This window comes from Falco cherrug, chromosome 1 (assembly GCF_023634085.1).
Source record: "Falco cherrug isolate bFalChe1 chromosome 1, bFalChe1.pri, whole genome shotgun sequence".
Taxonomy (NCBI): Eukaryota; Metazoa; Chordata; class Aves; order Falconiformes; family Falconidae; genus Falco; species Falco cherrug.
Window position 1 is genome coordinate 61228678 of NC_073697.1, and position 18748 is coordinate 61247425.

General features: G+C 38.1%; 1 protein-coding gene across 2 annotated transcripts in view; it reads left to right on the forward strand.

Moving 5' to 3' along the window:
- Positions 1 to 2282: 2282 nt before the first annotated feature.
- The window catches only part of TUSC3 (tumor suppressor candidate 3), a 137916-nt gene continuing 121450 nt past the window's right edge, over positions 2283 to 18748 (forward strand). Inside the window, exon 1 of one of the 2 annotated variants that reach the window (XM_055700898.1) lies at positions 2283 to 2473. In XM_055700898.1, coding sequence (XP_055556873.1) covers positions 2342 to 2473 — 132 coding nt within the window. In that variant the 5' untranslated portion in view covers positions 2283 to 2341. Of the gene's footprint in view, positions 2474 to 2675; positions 2944 to 18748 lie in introns of those variants that run through there. The other variant, XM_055700897.1, reaches the window with a different exon arrangement.

The window sequence follows — 18748 nt, forward strand, 5'->3', positions numbered from 1 at the left end:
TAGGCTCAAGGGACCAACAGTTTTACAAACAAGGTTCCAATGAAATCACCTTGGATTCAGCAAGAGTGGCCTGAGATTTTTTAATTAAATGTTATTTCTTTTGCACATTAATTAAGATATGCCTCTCTTGTTCCAGTGGAAAGTTTCTATTAAATTCTTAGCTCCTAAATGAAGAGGAGGGAAAAAGGTCTTTTTTAAAGCACACCACTCTGATTCATAGGTATATCCCGTCTCTACAGAGCAAAGATCTGTGTTAGAAAACTCTGCAATCCACAATAATGACAGCTCTTTTTATTTTATTCTTTTTCTAACCACTTACTATCATTGTCCTCATTTTTGGAGAGGAGCAGGGAGGCAGATACCATGGGTGGCCTGCAATACTATGTTCACGCTATGTTCACTAGGTCACTTAGCTTATTATATAGTTAATGACAGAAATTACTTAGTAGTGGCTAGCATAGTATAGGCGTACTGATAGTGGGAATACTGAGCCACTTTTTGTCACAGTCACGTTGAAGCATCTGTACTAATACAAATAAAATAAGAGAAAGGCTATCTTGGAACTGTATGCTTCTCAAGTAAATGGCTTTGTCTTGCTTCCTGGTAAGTTGTTCCTGCTGTTCCTTTTTAGCCACATTCTAGAAGTGTGTATTAGAATATTTGTAAGTGGATGTTTTAGAACAGATAGGGTGTTTTCTAGGTGATAAAAAGGCAAGTTCAATTAAAAGCCCTATTCTTATCTGAAAAAACACTCCGCCTATCTGACGTTAATGGAAACTCAGAGATTAATGGCAGCACAAGGGTTTCCATAGCTGAAATAGGATGTCTCCCTCCTTAGTTTACAAAAGAAGACAGAAAAGATGATTTCCTCCCTTTCTTACCTAGCTCATGTTGGGGTGGATAGGTCTACATGCTCCAGAAGACACTGGAACTCCAAGACCATGGAACAGATAAGGAAAAAACAAAGCTTCTCAACATCTAAACCTCCTGCATTCACTTCACTTCTCCATATGACCCTCTTCCTGTGTCCTGTCCTCTTTTCCACTTCCTTCTGCTTTCTGTCTTTCTATTTCATGATTATTATTGTCCATTGACAGTCAGAATTTGATGGGTATGTATAACAGAGGGTCTGAACTCTCTTGCACTTAAGACACTTGGATCAGTCTTAAGTATCTGGTAGATTATATGAACATGATCTACAATTCCTATGGATAGAAGTAACTTCTGAAAGGCACATTGCAAGTGTAACTTAAGGGAACATAATGGCCTGTTTCACGTTTTTTAAATGCTTAGTGGTAAGATGTCAGCAGCAATATCAAATTAGTACTGATATTATCATAAAAATGCTATCTAAAAATTCTGTGCCCAAAATACAACAGGTGATTTTGAACACCCTCTCAGTGCCTCAGCTTTCTATTTTATTCTGATGCTTTGAGTCTAGAATTTGTCATAACTTTTCCGAGTGATACAGCAAAATCTCTGAAGAAATGAATAGTTCTAACTTCTGAGTCTGCAGCCCAGATGTGAGTAAATAACTAATGTAGCATAAGGTATTTGGAATTCTAGGGGAAAAAAAGAAGAAAAAATTAAGTATACGCTCATTAATTTAACATTACCTAGCCTGTGCACCGCAATGTGTACTTTCGTGGAATAAATACGCAATCACTGAAGACTGTATCATGAATGATAGTACCAAATTAAAGCTGCGTGGTTAATGCTCTGGGAATTAAATTCACAAATGAATAGTATTAGTGATTACATTTAGCATTATTTTCTGCAGAGGCTTTCTGTGTGTATAGTGAAATCTGACAAGCGTATGCATGCGAACGTGTAGAAAAAAAGGGTCGTTAATTTTCATTTCTTTTTACAGTCTTGATTTACAATTGCACATTGTTCTTCAGGTAGCTGTGGTGGGGAATGTGGAGCACCAGGTAGAGCTGCTCACTGTAACCCCAGGTGGGCACCACCTCTTGGGGACCCCCACCACCTCTGGGGCCACAACCTTGGTACAACGCACTGCCCCTGACAAAGCCGACCGCAAGCCTCCATCTCACATCACCTGCACGTAGGGCTGAGGGGCTGATCGCCTGCCAGGTACCCAGCACCGAGGCCTGCCTCACCCACCACCCCCGGGCGAGGCCCGCGGCCGCCGTCGCAATGGCGTCGAGCCGTCCCCGCGGGCACGCGGCGAGGCGAGCGGGAGAACTGCATTTCCCAGGAGCCACCGCGCCCCGGGGCGCTGCCATTGGCCGGCGCCACCGCCCAATCAGCGGGGAGGAGGTGGGCAGCGGTGCCGCAGGTGCCCGCCGGCGGAGGCGAGCGGCCGGGCGGCGGGGGGAACATGGCGCTGGGCACCGGGGCGCGGCGGCGGCTGATGATGATGCATCTGCCGGCCGGGAGCGGCTTCCTCCTCCTCCTGCTGCTGCTGCTCCTCCTCTGCGGCCAGCTCGGGGGAGGACAAAAAAAGAAGGAGGTAGAGATGTTCTCTTCTTTCGCCGTCGCGCCCGGCCGAGCGGCTGGGGCTGCCCCGCCGCGCTGCACCCGCCGCCCTCCGCCCCGCCTCCCCGCACTGCCCCGGCCGCGGCCGCCCGCCTCCTGCCCCGCCGGCTCCTCTCCCTCCCCAGCCCTCAGGGGGGCGCCCGCAGGGCGCCGGGCAGCCGCGCACCCTGCCCCGCGGAAGATGGCCGGCTGCCGGCGGGGGCTGCGGGGCAGCCGGGACCCAGCGCCGCCCTCGGCGGTAGCGCCGTGTTCGCGGTCCCCGGCGCGATGGGCGCCCGCCGCTCCGTGGACCGTCAGCTCCCTGGCGGTGAGCGAGTGAAGGCGCTGGGCCGCGGGCGCCTCGGCAGCCGGCCGCGGGCGAGGGGCGCTGACCTGCGGCCGGCCAGCGGGAGAGCGCCGCTGAACCCGCCCAGTTACCGCACGGCGCCGAGGCGGTGGCGGCAGGTGGGGCCCCTGCCTAAGGGAGGCGTGGGGGAAGGAGCAGGTTTCATTCAGGTGTCGTAGCAACGCTCCCGTCTTCATTGACTGTTTTGCTTAAACAGGGAAATGTGCAATGTAAATATTCGTCTATTTCACCTTCCTGTGCTACTGGAGCTTACTGGGCCGGCCCCCTCTGCTCGCCCTCGGTTCCAGGGCAGGCCCCATACCTGCCAGCACAGCCTTCGTACGGTTCCTCTGTAACTTCGTTTAGGGAAGGGGATAACTTTTGACCAAACTGTAATTTCTTTTTCCTTATATTTTTACATGTATCTAGAGTTAACCTTGCTAGAGGACTTGTGCTTTGTGCTGGTGGAGGAGAGGGAAAGAGCAATTTTGCCAACAGATCCTCTCCTTGAACTATCTGCTCAAAGAGAAGGATGGTTGAAAAATGTGTTTTTCTTTAAAGAACTATGTAGGTTACGAAGGCTTATAGGCCAAAGAAGTAAAGGGGGTACAGAGAGGGAGGTCCCGATGTCTTTCCTTTGGTGTCCCGTGGAAGGACGCAAGGGAATATTTGGCTTAAAGCTGTCTCAGGGAAGTCGGGATTGGGTATCGGGAAAAGGTTCTTCGCAGAGAGGGCGCCAAGCACTGCAACAAGCTCCTCAGGGAAGTGGTCACAGCCCCAAACCTGTCGGTGTTCAAAGAAATGTTGGACAACTCCCGGGTATATGGTTTCACTTTTAGGTTGCCCTGTGTGGGCTCAGGAGTTGGACTTGATGATCCTCATGAATTACTTCCAGCTCGGGATATTCTGTGATTCCAAAAGACCAATGTTAGTATGTAAAATCTTTAATTATCTAAATAGTGGTCTGACTTTGTGGTCTTAACAAGTTAAGTAATAAGCTGATTGTTGAGATAAATCCCTTGGGCGTCAACGTAAAAACCAAACACCTTCACTCTAGGCATTGTCTTTTTCCCTCTTTCTGGAAAAAGTAGGTGGTAATGTGTTGCTCTTCTGCTGCTATTATTAACTTGTTTTCAAATCTTTAACTTACTAATGTTTGACAGTCTTGACTGACTTGTTGTGATGTGTGCTGGCATTGTGACTTCTTTTGACACTTTCATGTGGAGTGCCCAGCTGTGCCACCAAGATAGCTGAAATAATCTCTTTTTAGATGGAGTCCTTTCCTAACATGTAAATAATGGCAAATTAAAATGCAACTCTACAATTAATTTCTATCCTACAGCAGAGGTGGTACACAACAGGATTGAAATGAGTATTTTTTGCCCAGTTATTTGATATTCAAATACCAGCCAGTTCAAGCCACTATTTCTCCTCTGTAAACTTGTTTTTCAGGTTGGGTTCCCCCCCCTTTAAGTTATTAACTGATTAAATTAACTAACAGTTCTCAGTCTTCTGCATCTTTTTACTGCCATTTTTCTTTCCTGTTTAGTCTTTCTCTGTTAATGCCATGGACTAAATACTGCTCCTACAGGCAATACCCTGGCTTTATATAAATACTTTGTATCTATAACTGAATGTTTACACAAACTAGTGCAACATTGTAAGTGCTTGCTTCACTTGAAATGGAGTATAAAGGAAGTGTAACTTAGTGGTTTTCAGGGTTTTGTACTTTGTACATGTTTTGCTCTGAATATGTTATATATGTTACAGGTAAATCTGGCTCCTTTTCTTGTCCTACTAACCTCATGTTGAAAGCTGTGGTAGTTTGCCCAATGAATATGGGATAAAGACATCCGTATACGAAATACAAAACTTGAACTTTCTTACACTAAACAGTTTGAAAATAACATGTTAAAACTGTTCTGAGGAAAATTATATGAATTGAAAGAGCGCAGGATCTTGTGCTATGGGAGGTTCCTGTTCACAATACTGTCCAGAAGTACAGTGGTAAAAGGCAAAAATGATGGAAGATAAATGTGTAAAGTGAACATACAATGAATTGTTTCAAAGTGAGTGCTGCAGGAGGGAAGTTAATGTAGTAGGATTAAGATATATCTCGTGACATAAAAAGAAGTCACATCTCAGTTTCCTCTTTCCTGCTTGCTTTGTGTTTGCCTTTGTTGGGGTGATTGTCTGGAAAGAGAGGTAAAGAATTAGAGAAAGTAAACTTTTTTCCCAATCAGCTTTTTTGGAAAAAACTTAAGTGCTTGAAAAGTAGTTGAAAATAAGAGGAACTTGAGGTATTGGAATTGGAGCTTAAGCAAGGAAAGTATCCTTGTTGAAGACAATTTTTTTTTTTTTTCTTTCAAAGCATTGACTATACAGAAAAGTATGCGTAAAGTCTGAGTGATTAGAGCTGTCTGGATCAGTTGTATGAGCCTGGAAGATAGAAATGTATTAGATATTTTTGAAGGACTTACTGTTAGGGGAGGAAGATGGATGGGGAAACTAGAGAACATTTGGTGAACTTTCTGTGTTGATTATGCAATACTATGTTAGAACTGTATTTAGAGTGGAAGGTATGTATGTTCTTAAATTTCTAAAATACGTTGTCCTATACAGTGAAATATTCTTAATGATAACTAAATAAACTTTCCCCTCTGGCATATTACTGAAAATTGCTGAGGCCCATCTTAAATTTGATTAGATTTATAAAAAATAAAATAAATATTTATTTGGAATGGATTTGCATTAGTTGATAATTAGTCATCTGGTGTCATGGAAACTATTTCTAGAATGGCCACATAAATATATAAACATGCAAACATTCCTATTGCTTCTCTTTAGTCCTGCTCTTCACTTTTCTGTACTGTGAACACTCATGACAGCCTTCACGCTGAGGAGATAAATAGAAAACATTGGACTGTCTTAAAATGACCACAGATAAAATGTAACAATTTGGAAATTAGATGAAAAGTAATGTCAACTTTCTCCCATGGCTCAGACTTAAGGGCTAAGTAGACTGGGAAAGACTGTTTTTATGATTTTAATTCTGCTGCTGAGCAGTACCTTTCTATAAATTGAAGCTGGGGAAAAAAATAGTTCTTGGTTATAGAAATAGCAGCAAGTGACTGAAGCAGGACTCTTCTCTTGGAAACTATATTCATGATGGGAGAAAATAATAGACTGTTTCCACAGTGTCTGAGAGAATATAGTTGTATTAACATACATGAATTTTTTTTGTAAGGCATGTTCCCAATCCTTTTGATGTTTTTTATGTACCTTATACAAATTCTAAGTAAGTAAAACTATTAAAAATTGAAAGGAATCAGAATGAGAATATTACACTTTGAAATATGCCAACAGCTTTTTATTATAAATTGCTTCACATGGGCAATTTATATTTATATAGATAAATAAGATAATTTTTTTTTGACTGAAACATTTAGAAGGAGAATATTGGTTTTGCAATATGAAAAGCATTTCTCATAGAGGGTAGAATTTATTTTTGAGCTTTCAAGTGATGATTCAGAAGCTTAGTTTAAACCACTGATATGCAACTGTAGCTATTTTTCTGTAGACTTGCCATTACTGCTAAATCTGACACAGGGAAGCTATCCATGTAGAGGAACATACCAGCTTCATTCAAGCGGAAGTATTTTGTTGAGCTTAAATTTACTCAAAAAGATGCTGATGACACATAACAATGTTTTAGTTATCTTACTCTTCTGTAGTGTCATAGTTTGCCCTGAGTATTTTTGAAGTGTTTCAAGGCTTGTATCTCTTTTACTGTTCCTCCCTGTGTGTCTCACCCTTTCGCAAACCGGCTGTAGAAATTACTGCAGCCATGAGAAATAGTAGAAGGTAGTTGAAAGGATGGTCTAATTGATCCTTTATCCCAAAGCTCAGCCATGCTTTTATTGTTCCTGACAAATGTCTGTTTGATGTGACCTTAGAAGCCTTCAGTGGTGGTGACTTTACAACTTCCTTAGGTAACCTATTATTGTGTTTTATTGTTAAAAAGATTTTTTTCCCAAATATCTAACGTAAATTTCTGTGTGTTCAGTCCCCACATTTTTGAGCCTATTATTTCTTGTCCTCATCATGACTGTAAAGAACAGATGATTCTTTGATGCATGGTCTTCTCCATTAAGGTGTAGCATTTGAGTTTTTCCAGGGTTAATTTTTTTCTTATAAATAGAAGTGACTCTGTATTTCTCTAAGGCTTTGAGTATTAAATGTGGTAATTTTCCTGAGAATCTTCAGTCCTGAACATGTTTTCTTCAGTGTTATGTGAAATTAACTGGGATAGATTGGCAGTATCTTCATGTTTCTGCACCATGTGTTCTTGTTTCCCTTTGCATTTACATATTAAGCCCATCTTGTTTTTTTAAGGTTACTGATGATTATTATGTTTTCCTTCCCTTGCATCCAGAATGGTACCTTTTGCTTTAGAATTCCTTTCCTAGTCTAATCCATGGTAGTGTTTCACCAGAAATGTAACAATTCTTACCCTTTCGGAGCTAGGGTCCACAAAATGTGCAGCAAAGCCTGCTGCCCTTGGTGTCTCTTGCTCCAAAATGGAAAAGGCATTAAAAATGGAGAAGGCATTACTTAGTTTCTTCTTCTGTCTTCTGATGCTGTTTTCGATGATCTATAGTATTCTTTCCTTCTGATGAATGTTCTGCCTGCATATTTAAATGAAAGAAAGAAATGATGAGAAACATGGTAGAGCAAGTGGAGAAAAAGCAAAGAAGAAACAAGATGTATGATGAATAAAGACTGTTCAGCGTAGATTCAATGGCAAATGTAGTATAAGAGAGATTCTTGATCTCTCAGTTCACTGATACTATTTCAACAAAAGTGATAATCAAAACTTAAGTTTCTTTTCTTCATCTGTTGAAATTCTCTTTAATGTTAAACTTGAATATAAAGCCTTTTTGATATTGTGATCATTAGAATTTTGGGTTTGGTCTCCAGACTGTGGAGCGCTGCGTGTTTTTGCTTTTGAAACAGCATGCAGGAAAATGGCCGTTATACCAAGTATAAACTTCTCTTCAAAAAATTTATTAAAAATTGAGATTTGTCAGAGGTTGAATATGTGAAGGGAAACTCAGTCCTGAGTATAGACTTGGCTTCAAGTAATTTTAAAGATATTTTGTAAGTGCAGGGTTTATATCCATTTGTGTAATTTGCCATTTTATCTACTGTTGCAGTAGAGCGAGAACTTTTTTCAATCAATGCTCAAAGCTTTTAAATAGCTGTCCTGGGTTTGAAGTGAAATAACAGTGATAAGTCATGCCTGAAAATGTGAAATTCTTTAAATGCATTTCTAAATGTTTTTCTCTACTCTGTCCTAAAAAGAATGGGAAAAAAGCAGTTGAAGAATTCTTTATGTTCTGCCGATTTTTACAAGCAGCAGAAACCTCTACATCCCTTCCTTTTTTATTCCTAATAAACTAAAGTTTTGGAGAAACTTGACAAGATTAACTAGCAATTCTTATTTTAAAAAAATCTGTATAGAAAACCTTGATGTCTTCAGTGATTGCGTACAGTAAGTGAAATAAAGGGTACTTACAGCAGCTTTTGTAATTGGATTACTTAAACTTTTCTGTCCCAGGTGTCTCCATTTGGCATCCTTGCTGTCATAAGAGAGATCAGTGGCATAATTGATCTTTTCTCCAGTTCTGTTCTATAACTGTTTATACAGCACATCCTGTGCAACCGCATGGAAAATGCAGATTGTATCTGCTTGAGTTCTAAGTGCTCTGGAAAAATTAGTCAGCACAAAGTGGGAAAGCATTGAAGGTTTTCGTTGTTCTGGATCTTCAGATTTATTCTCTCCATTTTTGTTTTGAAGGTCTCACATTGTATTGGCTAAGGTAGTGATCAGAACTGGAAAAGGAACTTCACCTGGAATTTGTTTTAGGCCTCTTCCTCTTGCTCTAATAAATCTGAAAGTATTGTTATACTGAAAAGTATAGTTGCTTTTCATCTAGTGCTATGAGATACTATAATATATATAAAAAGAGTATCTTCTTTAATCTTTTGAGCATATATCAAATGTAGTAATGATTCTTTTATTAGAACTTTCAATAATGAGGGATTGCCATGGAAAAAAAATGAAAGATATGTTACAGTGATCCTTAAAGTTGCATTTCATATAAAAAACCCTCATGGTTTTATATGCTATTATCACAAGTCCTTCACATTCTAAGATAGATAAGCAAGTTGATACTGGCATTGAATGGAGTACTTAGTTTATGACAATTAAAATAAACTGGCAATATTTTAATGACAGAAAATAATCCCCAAACTGGAGGTAGAAAATATTGGCACCCTTGCCAGTGCAGGCTTATTCATGACATCATTCTTCTTCATGATTGCTAATGTCGTGGCAGGACTTCTGTTGTTTCTTTGGGGTGCTTTTTCTCCCACTTAATGGGATTTGATGGTAGGATTTTATTTTCTTCTGATGATTGTATCTGATAATACCATTTTGGAATACCCCAAGTTCTTCATCTTCTTAAGCCATTGCAGTCCTTAGCCTAATTATGCCATTCCATTACTTTTTCTTGTTCTTTTCTTCAGAACCTAAAGCACTTATTTTTGCATTTCAGACATACTGTTTGTTAAGTTTAGCAGAGTTGGGCTGTTTTTCATGAAACATTTGTGTATCAAGTTCATAACATAAGTGGTGATTACAGTTGTGCAGTCCCTTTGTGGAATGACATTTTGAACTCAGAGTTGCTCAAGGTTATAGGCTATAGCATCTGCTGCTTGAAAGATAAGAACTATTTTCTGCTCTGCTTTTAGTCTGGTTTGTAAATAATCTCATATTACTATTGCTGTCTGCTATACTTCTACAAAATTAACGTGTTCAATTATTTTCCTTATCTACTTGCCTTACACAGGCCAACTATTGACAGGATCTAGTTCCGAATCCTGTGATTTTACATTTCTGTTTAAATTCTCTAGATTTTGGTACGTATGTTTGTCTGAGCCATGTAAATGTCTTTTCAATAGAGATTTTTGTGGAGCAGAAGTGTAGGTAACATAGTAAAAAAAATGCTAATATGTAAGGTTTTTATTTTACAACTTCTACTAAATGTTTTTGTAAACTTTATTATTTTATGATCCATTGATACTTAGCCTGTTTTTCATGACTCGTGAAAATAATTAACAGTTGTTCAGCTACTTAGTTACCTAATTCCCTTGATACTGCATGTTATCAGGTCCTGCTGGTTACACGTTCAAACTTTTTCATGTATTTTGTTTCTTAGACCTTGTCAGTGGCAGAGGTGCATTCTAAATCTAAAGTTAAGCCTTTACCTCAAAACTGCACTGTCCTCCAAGAGTGTGATTGTTTAGAAAAATTGTTATATTTATATTGCAGTGTTTTTTCTGCACTATGCTGAACAATACGGGGTTTTTCGCAATAAAGTATGAGAGGTAAATTTTTGGTTGGTGCTGCTTAAACTTTTCTTAGTAGTTGTAGCTGCTTTCACTTCAGTTGTTCAAATTACTACTTAAAACATGTTCTTTTCTTTCTCTTAGTTATCATCAACTCCTTATGACCCTCCTCTACTTTTGATCGTAAACTAGAATATCTAAATTGCATTTAATCCATAATTACTAAATTTACTGGGGTACTGATATACGAAAAATATGAAACAATACTTTTTAAAAAATCCTATTAAAGTATTTTAATGTGAATCTGCATCTTTCTATAAAAGACTTAACTAGAGACTCAGATTCTTCAAGGGAGATTAATGTGGGGGATGGTAAAACTGAGCAGACAGGATGCTTTGAAATACAGCTCCTTTCTCTACTCTTGTATTTTAAGGTTATCTAACAGTATAAAGAAGGTATTTGAGTACAAGTATAAATTTGTTTTGATTGATAGAGGTAATACTTTTCTAGATACCCTGGAAGTTGCAGGGCTGGGGCTACAGTGAAGGAATAGATTAGCTGTACCAGCATATGTTTAGGTGTTTGTCCAAAGGCAGGAATTCAACTTACAAGTAGGTGATGCAATCGTAGAGCAACTTACTATAGAAGCCTGAGGGCACCTCATCATAAGTGGCAGTACCAGTGCTCTGCACAGTCAGTGATCTTGAACTAGGGAATAAGAAATACAAAAGAATGTTTCTGAAAGCTTGCCCTTCCCTAGAGTTTGGGTGCTGAAGTCAGATCTGTAAGTCCGCTGTCCAGGATTTGGTATGATTTGCTAACATAGATGATGTCCTGGTAAAGTATTGTGCAGACTTCAGCTACAGGAGCAGGGGATGCTGGTGATGACTGCATACTAATTCTTCAACAAGGATTATGTATGTGGTCCTTAAAAATAATAAAACAAAAAAGCAAAATAAGAATGTGATCACTCAGAGTATTGCTTTCTTTTTTTTTTTTTTTCTGTCCACATGGTGATGTATTTATAGTGAAGGTGGTATGTACTCTGGTTTCTGTTCAGATCATGTAAGATGGTGCAAGCATGCCTATTGATTGTGGTTTACAGGATATGATTTCAGGGGTTTCTCCTGAGATGTAGGACTTAAATACTTCCATGTTGGTGAAGATCATATTGAATCCACTTCTCCTTACTTGGTCAAACACTAAAATTTAGAACAGTGCACAAATTTACACAGACATAAGTGGGTTTTGTTTTCAAGCATGCTTTTAAAGTAAATCCTCTGTGATGCCTTTTACTGAGATGGTTTTGGGTATGAATTAGGTATTTTCAGATTGTGCTTAAAATCAGATGCCCAGCGGGATTAATACACTTGCTACCTACTTTATCAATCTCTTTAGTGGGACCATAACTTGATCTCACTGCAAAGTCTGGTGTGTATAAGTGTAGGGCATGTTCAGAGGCCTAGACAACACTGAGAATTCTTCTTCCTCCTTTGCTGCTGTGTGAGTATTTTTTATACGTGTGGGCTATGCAACTTGGTAGTTGGATATGAAGTAGAATTATACATGTTGCAGATGCCTGTGGTTAATTAACTTGATTGCCTTCCATCTATGGATCTAGCCAGCGAAAAACAAGTTAGTTAAACATGCAAACCTCATGTCCAGTGTAATGTTACACATCCTGGTGACTTAAATGGAAATCCCGTCAGGTGTTTCCCTGACCAGTGTGTTTTGGCAAACAAATGCAACTTGCTGCTGGATTTTTTTTAATTATTATTCTTGGGCTGGATGAGAGAAAAAGTATGTAAGGGAAAACAACTATTAAAAGCTGTCTTGAAAATAAGAGGAGTGGTATGAATTGCCATTTTTTTTTTTGTTTATTCTAGCTTTTTCTACATAGTCTTTTTGAGATGCTACCTTGCCTTACATTTTTGAGATAGTCCTAGAAGATTTTTTTATACTACAATAACAATTAATGGGATATATAAATAGGTTGATATGACACTAAATGCAGTGCTTTACTGTAGAAGTATGAAGAAGTGAAACTGTTTATTTGCTCTTATGCTTGTACCTTTCTGACCTCATTTCCAAAAAATGGATTTTCATCAAACCATTTATGTTGCCATTATACTGTAAGAAGGCTTGCAGCCTATCTATGAATCTGGCAGTTGAGTATTGCAAAAATCAGTTTGAAGTGGATAAGTCTTTAGTAGGAGATGAATGAAGCTGATAAGATTTCTTCTTATCATCTACCAGCCATATGCCTTAAATGGAATTGCTGTTAATGACACATATAATTTCATTAGTAGCCAGACTTCTCCTGTATGTTCTCTCAGCAAGTCCTAAATTCTTCTAATTTATCTCATGCTGAAATGTGACTTACTCAATGGGTGGCTGATCAGGTAGGAGTGTTGAATCTGATCAACTTATTTTTTTCTATAAGCAGTTGATTTGAATTTGAAGCAAAATGCCTGTGAAATATGATGCCACACAAATTGCATGTAAAGATATTAAAAGCACACAATAAGATACACATGTTTCTAAAAAGACAACTTTTGATCATCCAAACAAATATTGTTTTGGTCCAGCAGGAATATTTGGTCATGCTATTTAGATAAGTCCTTTTATTATAGTTCAACAGTAATTGTTATCACATGCAGATGGCAATATTTGTTTATTTCATTCAGGAAATCATTCTAACAGTATTCTTTCTGTAAGGAAATGTGAAATGACCTTGCTTTAAAAAACAGTAAAAAAGTTTATGAGGTTTAGCTATTAAGATTTAAGAGAAGCCAAGTTCAATGAGCAAATCTGTTCAAAGTAAGAGTCCTTAAATCTTTAGAAATCTGTTAGAGGATAGAAACTGGTAGTGCTAAGTTGTCTGAATTATATATTATTTTTGCATCACAGTTAGAAATATTTAGGTTGTGGTTTGTACTCTTGGTAACCATATGATTGCTCAGCTTCAGTGCATTTAACTGGAAGCTTTTTCATCATCCAATTCTATGCCTGATTTCTACCAAGCTTCTAACTGAAGTAGAAAGTGAATGGCCGGAATTTCATTGGAATTTCAAGGACGACATCAGTCTTAGGAAGCTTAATCCAAATTCAAGATGTAAGACTGTTATGACTTTTTCTTGTCCACAATAGATGGATTCAGTTATTGACAATGTGACAGTGCTTTGAGTGGGTAAGGCAGAAATTAACAGGAATGGTGCATTAATATTGAAGTTACTATGTAAATATTTTCCTTCTGTTGTGAGACACTTTCTCTTCTGAGCTAGGTGTGGATAGAAGCTCTTGACTATCTTTATAACTTTTCTTCAAATCTCTGTTTATTGATAGCACTGCACTACCTTCTTCAGTGGGCTGTTTGTTTAGAAACTAAGATGAAGCATTATTAATATCCGCTGGACAGGCTCCAGATATTGTAATTATTTTCCAGTTCTCTTATGCTTTATGTTTTGGGGCATTGCTAATAATTTTCCACTTAAAATGCATGACAGGCTTTCTCATTTTTCTATTTGTTTCCTCTAAGCTGGATAAATCAGTCAGTACAGATAGTTTTACACACACACACACAGAGGTTTGCCCTGGTCTATATGAAATAGCACACGTGCACACACAGGCGTACAGACACACACAGGTTTACCTTGGTCTATATGAAATAACATTTACCTTTGCGTTGACAGGTGCGAGTTTTTCTCTTCCTGTAACTCTAAACCTAGGTTCTGTAAAAGATCAAAGTGCTCTAACTAGACCTCATGGAGAATGTAGCTTTCAGAGCAGTTTTCATCTGAAACGGTCTCATGTAATTGCGTATTGGTTCTGGAGGCTGCTAACTTTTATTCAGTTTCTTTAAAAGTAATAGGCACTTGAAGTTCTGCTTTTGTACATATGGAAGGATAATCCTCATCTAATTTAGCATCTTGTGTTCTAGCTCATCCTGTGAATGAAACTAGGCATTCTTAAGCCATTGTGTGCTGTGAACTTGTGACATTCACAATAGGATTTAATTTGTCAATGAAATTTGACGTCTCAACCTTTTATACAGTAGCGTTGTGATTAGAGCATGTCTGGAAAACTGACATAGTGGGAGCAGTTGATATTCACATGATTTATGGGAAATGATATCCTGTTTCACTTAAAGTACCCTAGGCACGTGTCTGTCTGCTCCTCTGGGTGCTTGGATCCTGTTAAGGTGGTCTGCATTATTACTTTAATTCAAAAAGCGAGCTCCTGCTCTGAAGTGTATTGGTTGTTTTCCCCCTGCAATGCTTTGCTCGCCCTCTGAAATGGTCTCTTGTGTGAGCTGGATTCTATTACTGAAATTAAACTGAAGCATGCACTCCAGAAATGCAGGTAATGCACTCCAATTGCTAATCTACATTAAGTCCTTGGAACTAGTTTAGAATTAGTTTGAAGCAAAGTCCTGTAGGTCGTGGGTATCAAGGTTTCAGCAGTAGCTGTTTTGTTCGGCAGGCCCATTTGTTTGTATTGCACTGCTCGCTGGTATCGACCTAGCCAAGCTGTCCTCTTGCACAGGCACAGAGCTTCAGAGAAGGTTGGGGGATTCACTGGGCCACAGAGGAGCGACAAGAGGCGAGGGAAGATAATTTTCTAGCTGAATGATCATTTTAAAGAGGGAAGTCCTGGGTTCCCACAGCTATTTATATGTTTAATCCAATAACTGTTTAGTGTAAAATATTGTAATACAATCTGTTCAAGTAGGTTTACTTGTCTGCCATCTGGACTGAGTGCAGCCTGCCAAACCTCTAAGTTGGGGAACACACAGAGGGCAATGAAAGAAATCAAGGTTACTTTTAAGTAGAGATGGGTTTTCAGGATAACCTCTCTACACTCGCTTTTCTCCATTTAAGCTGCTATCACCTTCTCATTTGTAACTGCCTTTGTCAGTGCAAGTGGCTGAAGGAAGTAAGCGTAGAGTGCATTATGCCCAGTGCTCTGAAGTGCCAGCCCTTGAATATTTAAAAGTAATGGAGACTGCTGGGAACATAAATGTACTCAAGTCGACATTTTGCTTTTGCTGTTCTAGGCTGTTTGTATGTTACAAAAATGTGGAGGAGGGGGAGATTACACAAAATCTGGGTTGTAAGTAGCTGGTGGCAGGTGGAAGAAGCTTGTTCTGGAATTAAGAAGCAAATCTGGAATTGCTGACTGTAGTCTCAGTTCCTGTTTGCTCTAGATCCAAATTCCTTATTTAACTGCTTCTGTGTGGCTTAGTTAAGCTAAGTACCATGTGACATCTACAGATAACAGGCGAAAAAGAGCATAGCGCAAGGTTGTAGTGGTGTTTGATTTAGTTTATAGGTGGTCATATGTCCCCATATTTGATTTGGGTTTAATGGAGTGCTAGATGGGGGAAAGGCACTAAAGCTGATAAGTTTCTTTTAGTGCAAACTGGTTTATACTTAACAAAATATATTAGTAAGTGGGCTACACCAGGAAACAATGAGATCTGAAATCATTCCGCTCTAGACTTTTAGTTGAGATAGTTATTAGTGGTTCAGCAACCTTATAGTGCCATCAGTAGTGATACTAATGGAAATGGTTCCATCTGTGTGAGAACTGAATGATATTTCCATCCTCAGCCTCTTCATAAATTGAGGATAAATATGCTCATGCCTTATGCATGCTCATTTTACAAGACCCTCAAGTGAGCTATGTTGGAGAGATCCTAAGTCCAAGTATATATTGCATATTCAGATAACATGTAGTTTCATAGAAAGTAGAACTTATTTTTTTTCTTGTCCCACTGCGTTCAAGAGGTAAAATTACAGCTGTGTTAGTGTATTAGTCTATTGGCATGTATCTTAAGTGATTCAAAAATCTAGGTGAAGCTGGTCAGTTATAGCAACATCAGTTTTTCGAGCAATGAATGCATTGTGCTGTCATGCAGAACTTGTGCTTGCTTGGCTGTGAGGGAGAAAATTACAGGTTCATTAGCTGATGCAGCAGCTTTGTCTTCTGAAATAATTTGAAGCCTGTACTCCTCCTAAGAAGTGAAGATGGAACTTTTCCTGAATTTAATGAACTGTTTTGATGGTAAAAATGTTCTGCAGGAAACAAACAGGTTTTCACTCAGGCCTTTACAGTGAATGTTGAGTCTACAAAGAGTTAAGGGAGTGTGCTTTAAAAATTAGCTAAGAGATACTTCCAGCTTTCAGCTGTTTTTTGTTATTAGATCTACAGTCACTTTTTCTAAGAATAAAAGATGCATAAAATGTTAGAAATTTGATTTCAGATTTATCAAATGGAAGTTAATTTCAGAAGGTAAAAATAAGACTTCATGATATGTCCATGTTTTTAAAAGAATGCAATGTTATTTTGGTAATCACAACAAAAGTTTATTTTTCTAATGTAGACATTAATTCCACTTCCAGTTTCCTCAGTGTGAGTTATTGAGTTATCCACTATAAGGGACTTGAATTTTTAATATTCATCACAGTAATTAATGCTGAGTATGGGTGTTTAAGCAGCAGTTTCTTACCACATTTAAACCCTTAGGTTTTGCATTAAAGCTTCCTGACCACTCGGTACGGTGTTGATTTAACATTCAACAATGAACTTCTGCTTTAATCATATTAATTGCACTTTTTTTTTTTACTTAGATCAAAATTATATGCTGGTATCTATGAACAGTCTTTCCTTAAAGTACTCAGAAGTAGATCTGAAACTACAAAGTAATTATTTTATGTTAAAAGGATTAAGGGCTTCATCTGTCACTAGAGATTGTCTACCTCCCATTGAACCACAGAATCCATTCATGAATTTAGCACCATGCTTGTCCTTTGTCTCATACTTACCAGGGGAGGTAGTATTCCAATGAGAGAATCTCCTGTTCAAAGAACTGTGTAATAATTCTGTCCCTTAAAGTAGGGATAATTCCAAGTATGCAACAACTTAATCTGGGTGGCTGACAGAGGAAAAAGGAAAGATTTGTAAAAGGTTTAACTTTTTGAAAACGTTGAAGTACTAGTTGCAGAGAAGAAGAATGCTAAATTTACTGGTTCTGTTGTAATTTTGTCTGGCTTTTTCCTCCCAAGAAACAGAAATTTCTAGGAAACTCTGACCATAAAGTGACCAATAAAAGTGTGGAATAATACAATAAAACAATGGAGATAAAATGTCAGAGATGGTGAAGAATGTATGAGTAACTATTAGTAATAAAATGACAGTGAAATAATGTGAGTATAGATGATATTTCTTACGATGAATGAGTCATGATCAAAAGAAGTTAAAAAAAATATTAGGAGGCATACTACTCCGAAACATACATTAATACAGGGATAGTGGGTACAATATACAAATTGCCTAATTTTTAAATGTGGAGTTTAAGCTTAATTAATTTTGATGCTTTCAAAACTTTCTTTATTGCTTAGTATTTCTAACTTTGTTTTATTTGCTTGTGGAATCTTTTTAGTGAAATGTTTTACCAAAAGAAAAAATAAGAAAGAGGATTGCTTTACATATGATAAAAGGAGGCATAATCAACTGTCTGAACTTGCATCCAATCTTTTATGACTAGGTAGTTGTGTTATCTGAATCCTTCTGTATTACAATTTCTCATTTATAACAGAAGAAAAGAGTGTTTTTTTGTTTTTGGTTTTTTTTTGGTGGCAAGTCATGCAGAGAAATCCTCTGCTCTGGAACCTTTTTTTCTTGTTTTATAGTAGGCTGTCCATTAAGTTGACTAGATCATGTTGCTATTGTTACTCATGTAAAGTGCTGTAGATATTTGTGACTATTTTTGATAGATAATGTTAATGCCCTTAAAATGCAAATCTGTTCAAAAGGCAGGTTGACAGATATTTGGAGGGAAAAAATGAAGGTTCACAATTAATTTCTTCATTGTGGGAACAGTTTGACCTTGAAACCAGAGTGAGCTTTTGCTAATTTCAAGTGAAGTAATGAAACAAGGTACTACTTTCTAATACCCTTGTAAAAGAAGGAAATTTGGTATCTTACCTTCTCTACTCAAGAGTCATTGTTAAGACTGCCCCTAATGTTAAAGCATCATCTGGAGAGTTATTTGAATTCAGTTGTTAGATGTTGTAATTGGCTTTCTCCATAACTCTGCCCAGACTTCTTTTGTTACTTGTCCGTTTTATAAAATTGAAAGTTTGGTACTTCCCTTTGTTCCTGCTTTTTCCTTTTAATAGTCAAAAAAAGGATGTGTTAAACAGATAAACTGATGTTTTTTTGTTTTCAGCACAAATTCTTTTTGGAAAAAGTAACAGTTTTTTAATATTTGCTCTGTGGCTATGTAATTCTTCTGTAAGCTCAGAAGCTTTAGAAGCCATCAGTTTAGAAAAGAAAAAAAAATCTACTTGAAAAGCCCACCTTTTGGCCATGTCAGCTGTCTAATGTGAATGATTTTGATATTTTAATGCCTTTCTTAGTGTCATGCAATAAGTGTCAAATTTAGTTAATTTTGAAAAAAAAAAAGTGCTGGAAGTGTGCATGACAGGTTTTGTCAATCTGTAATAT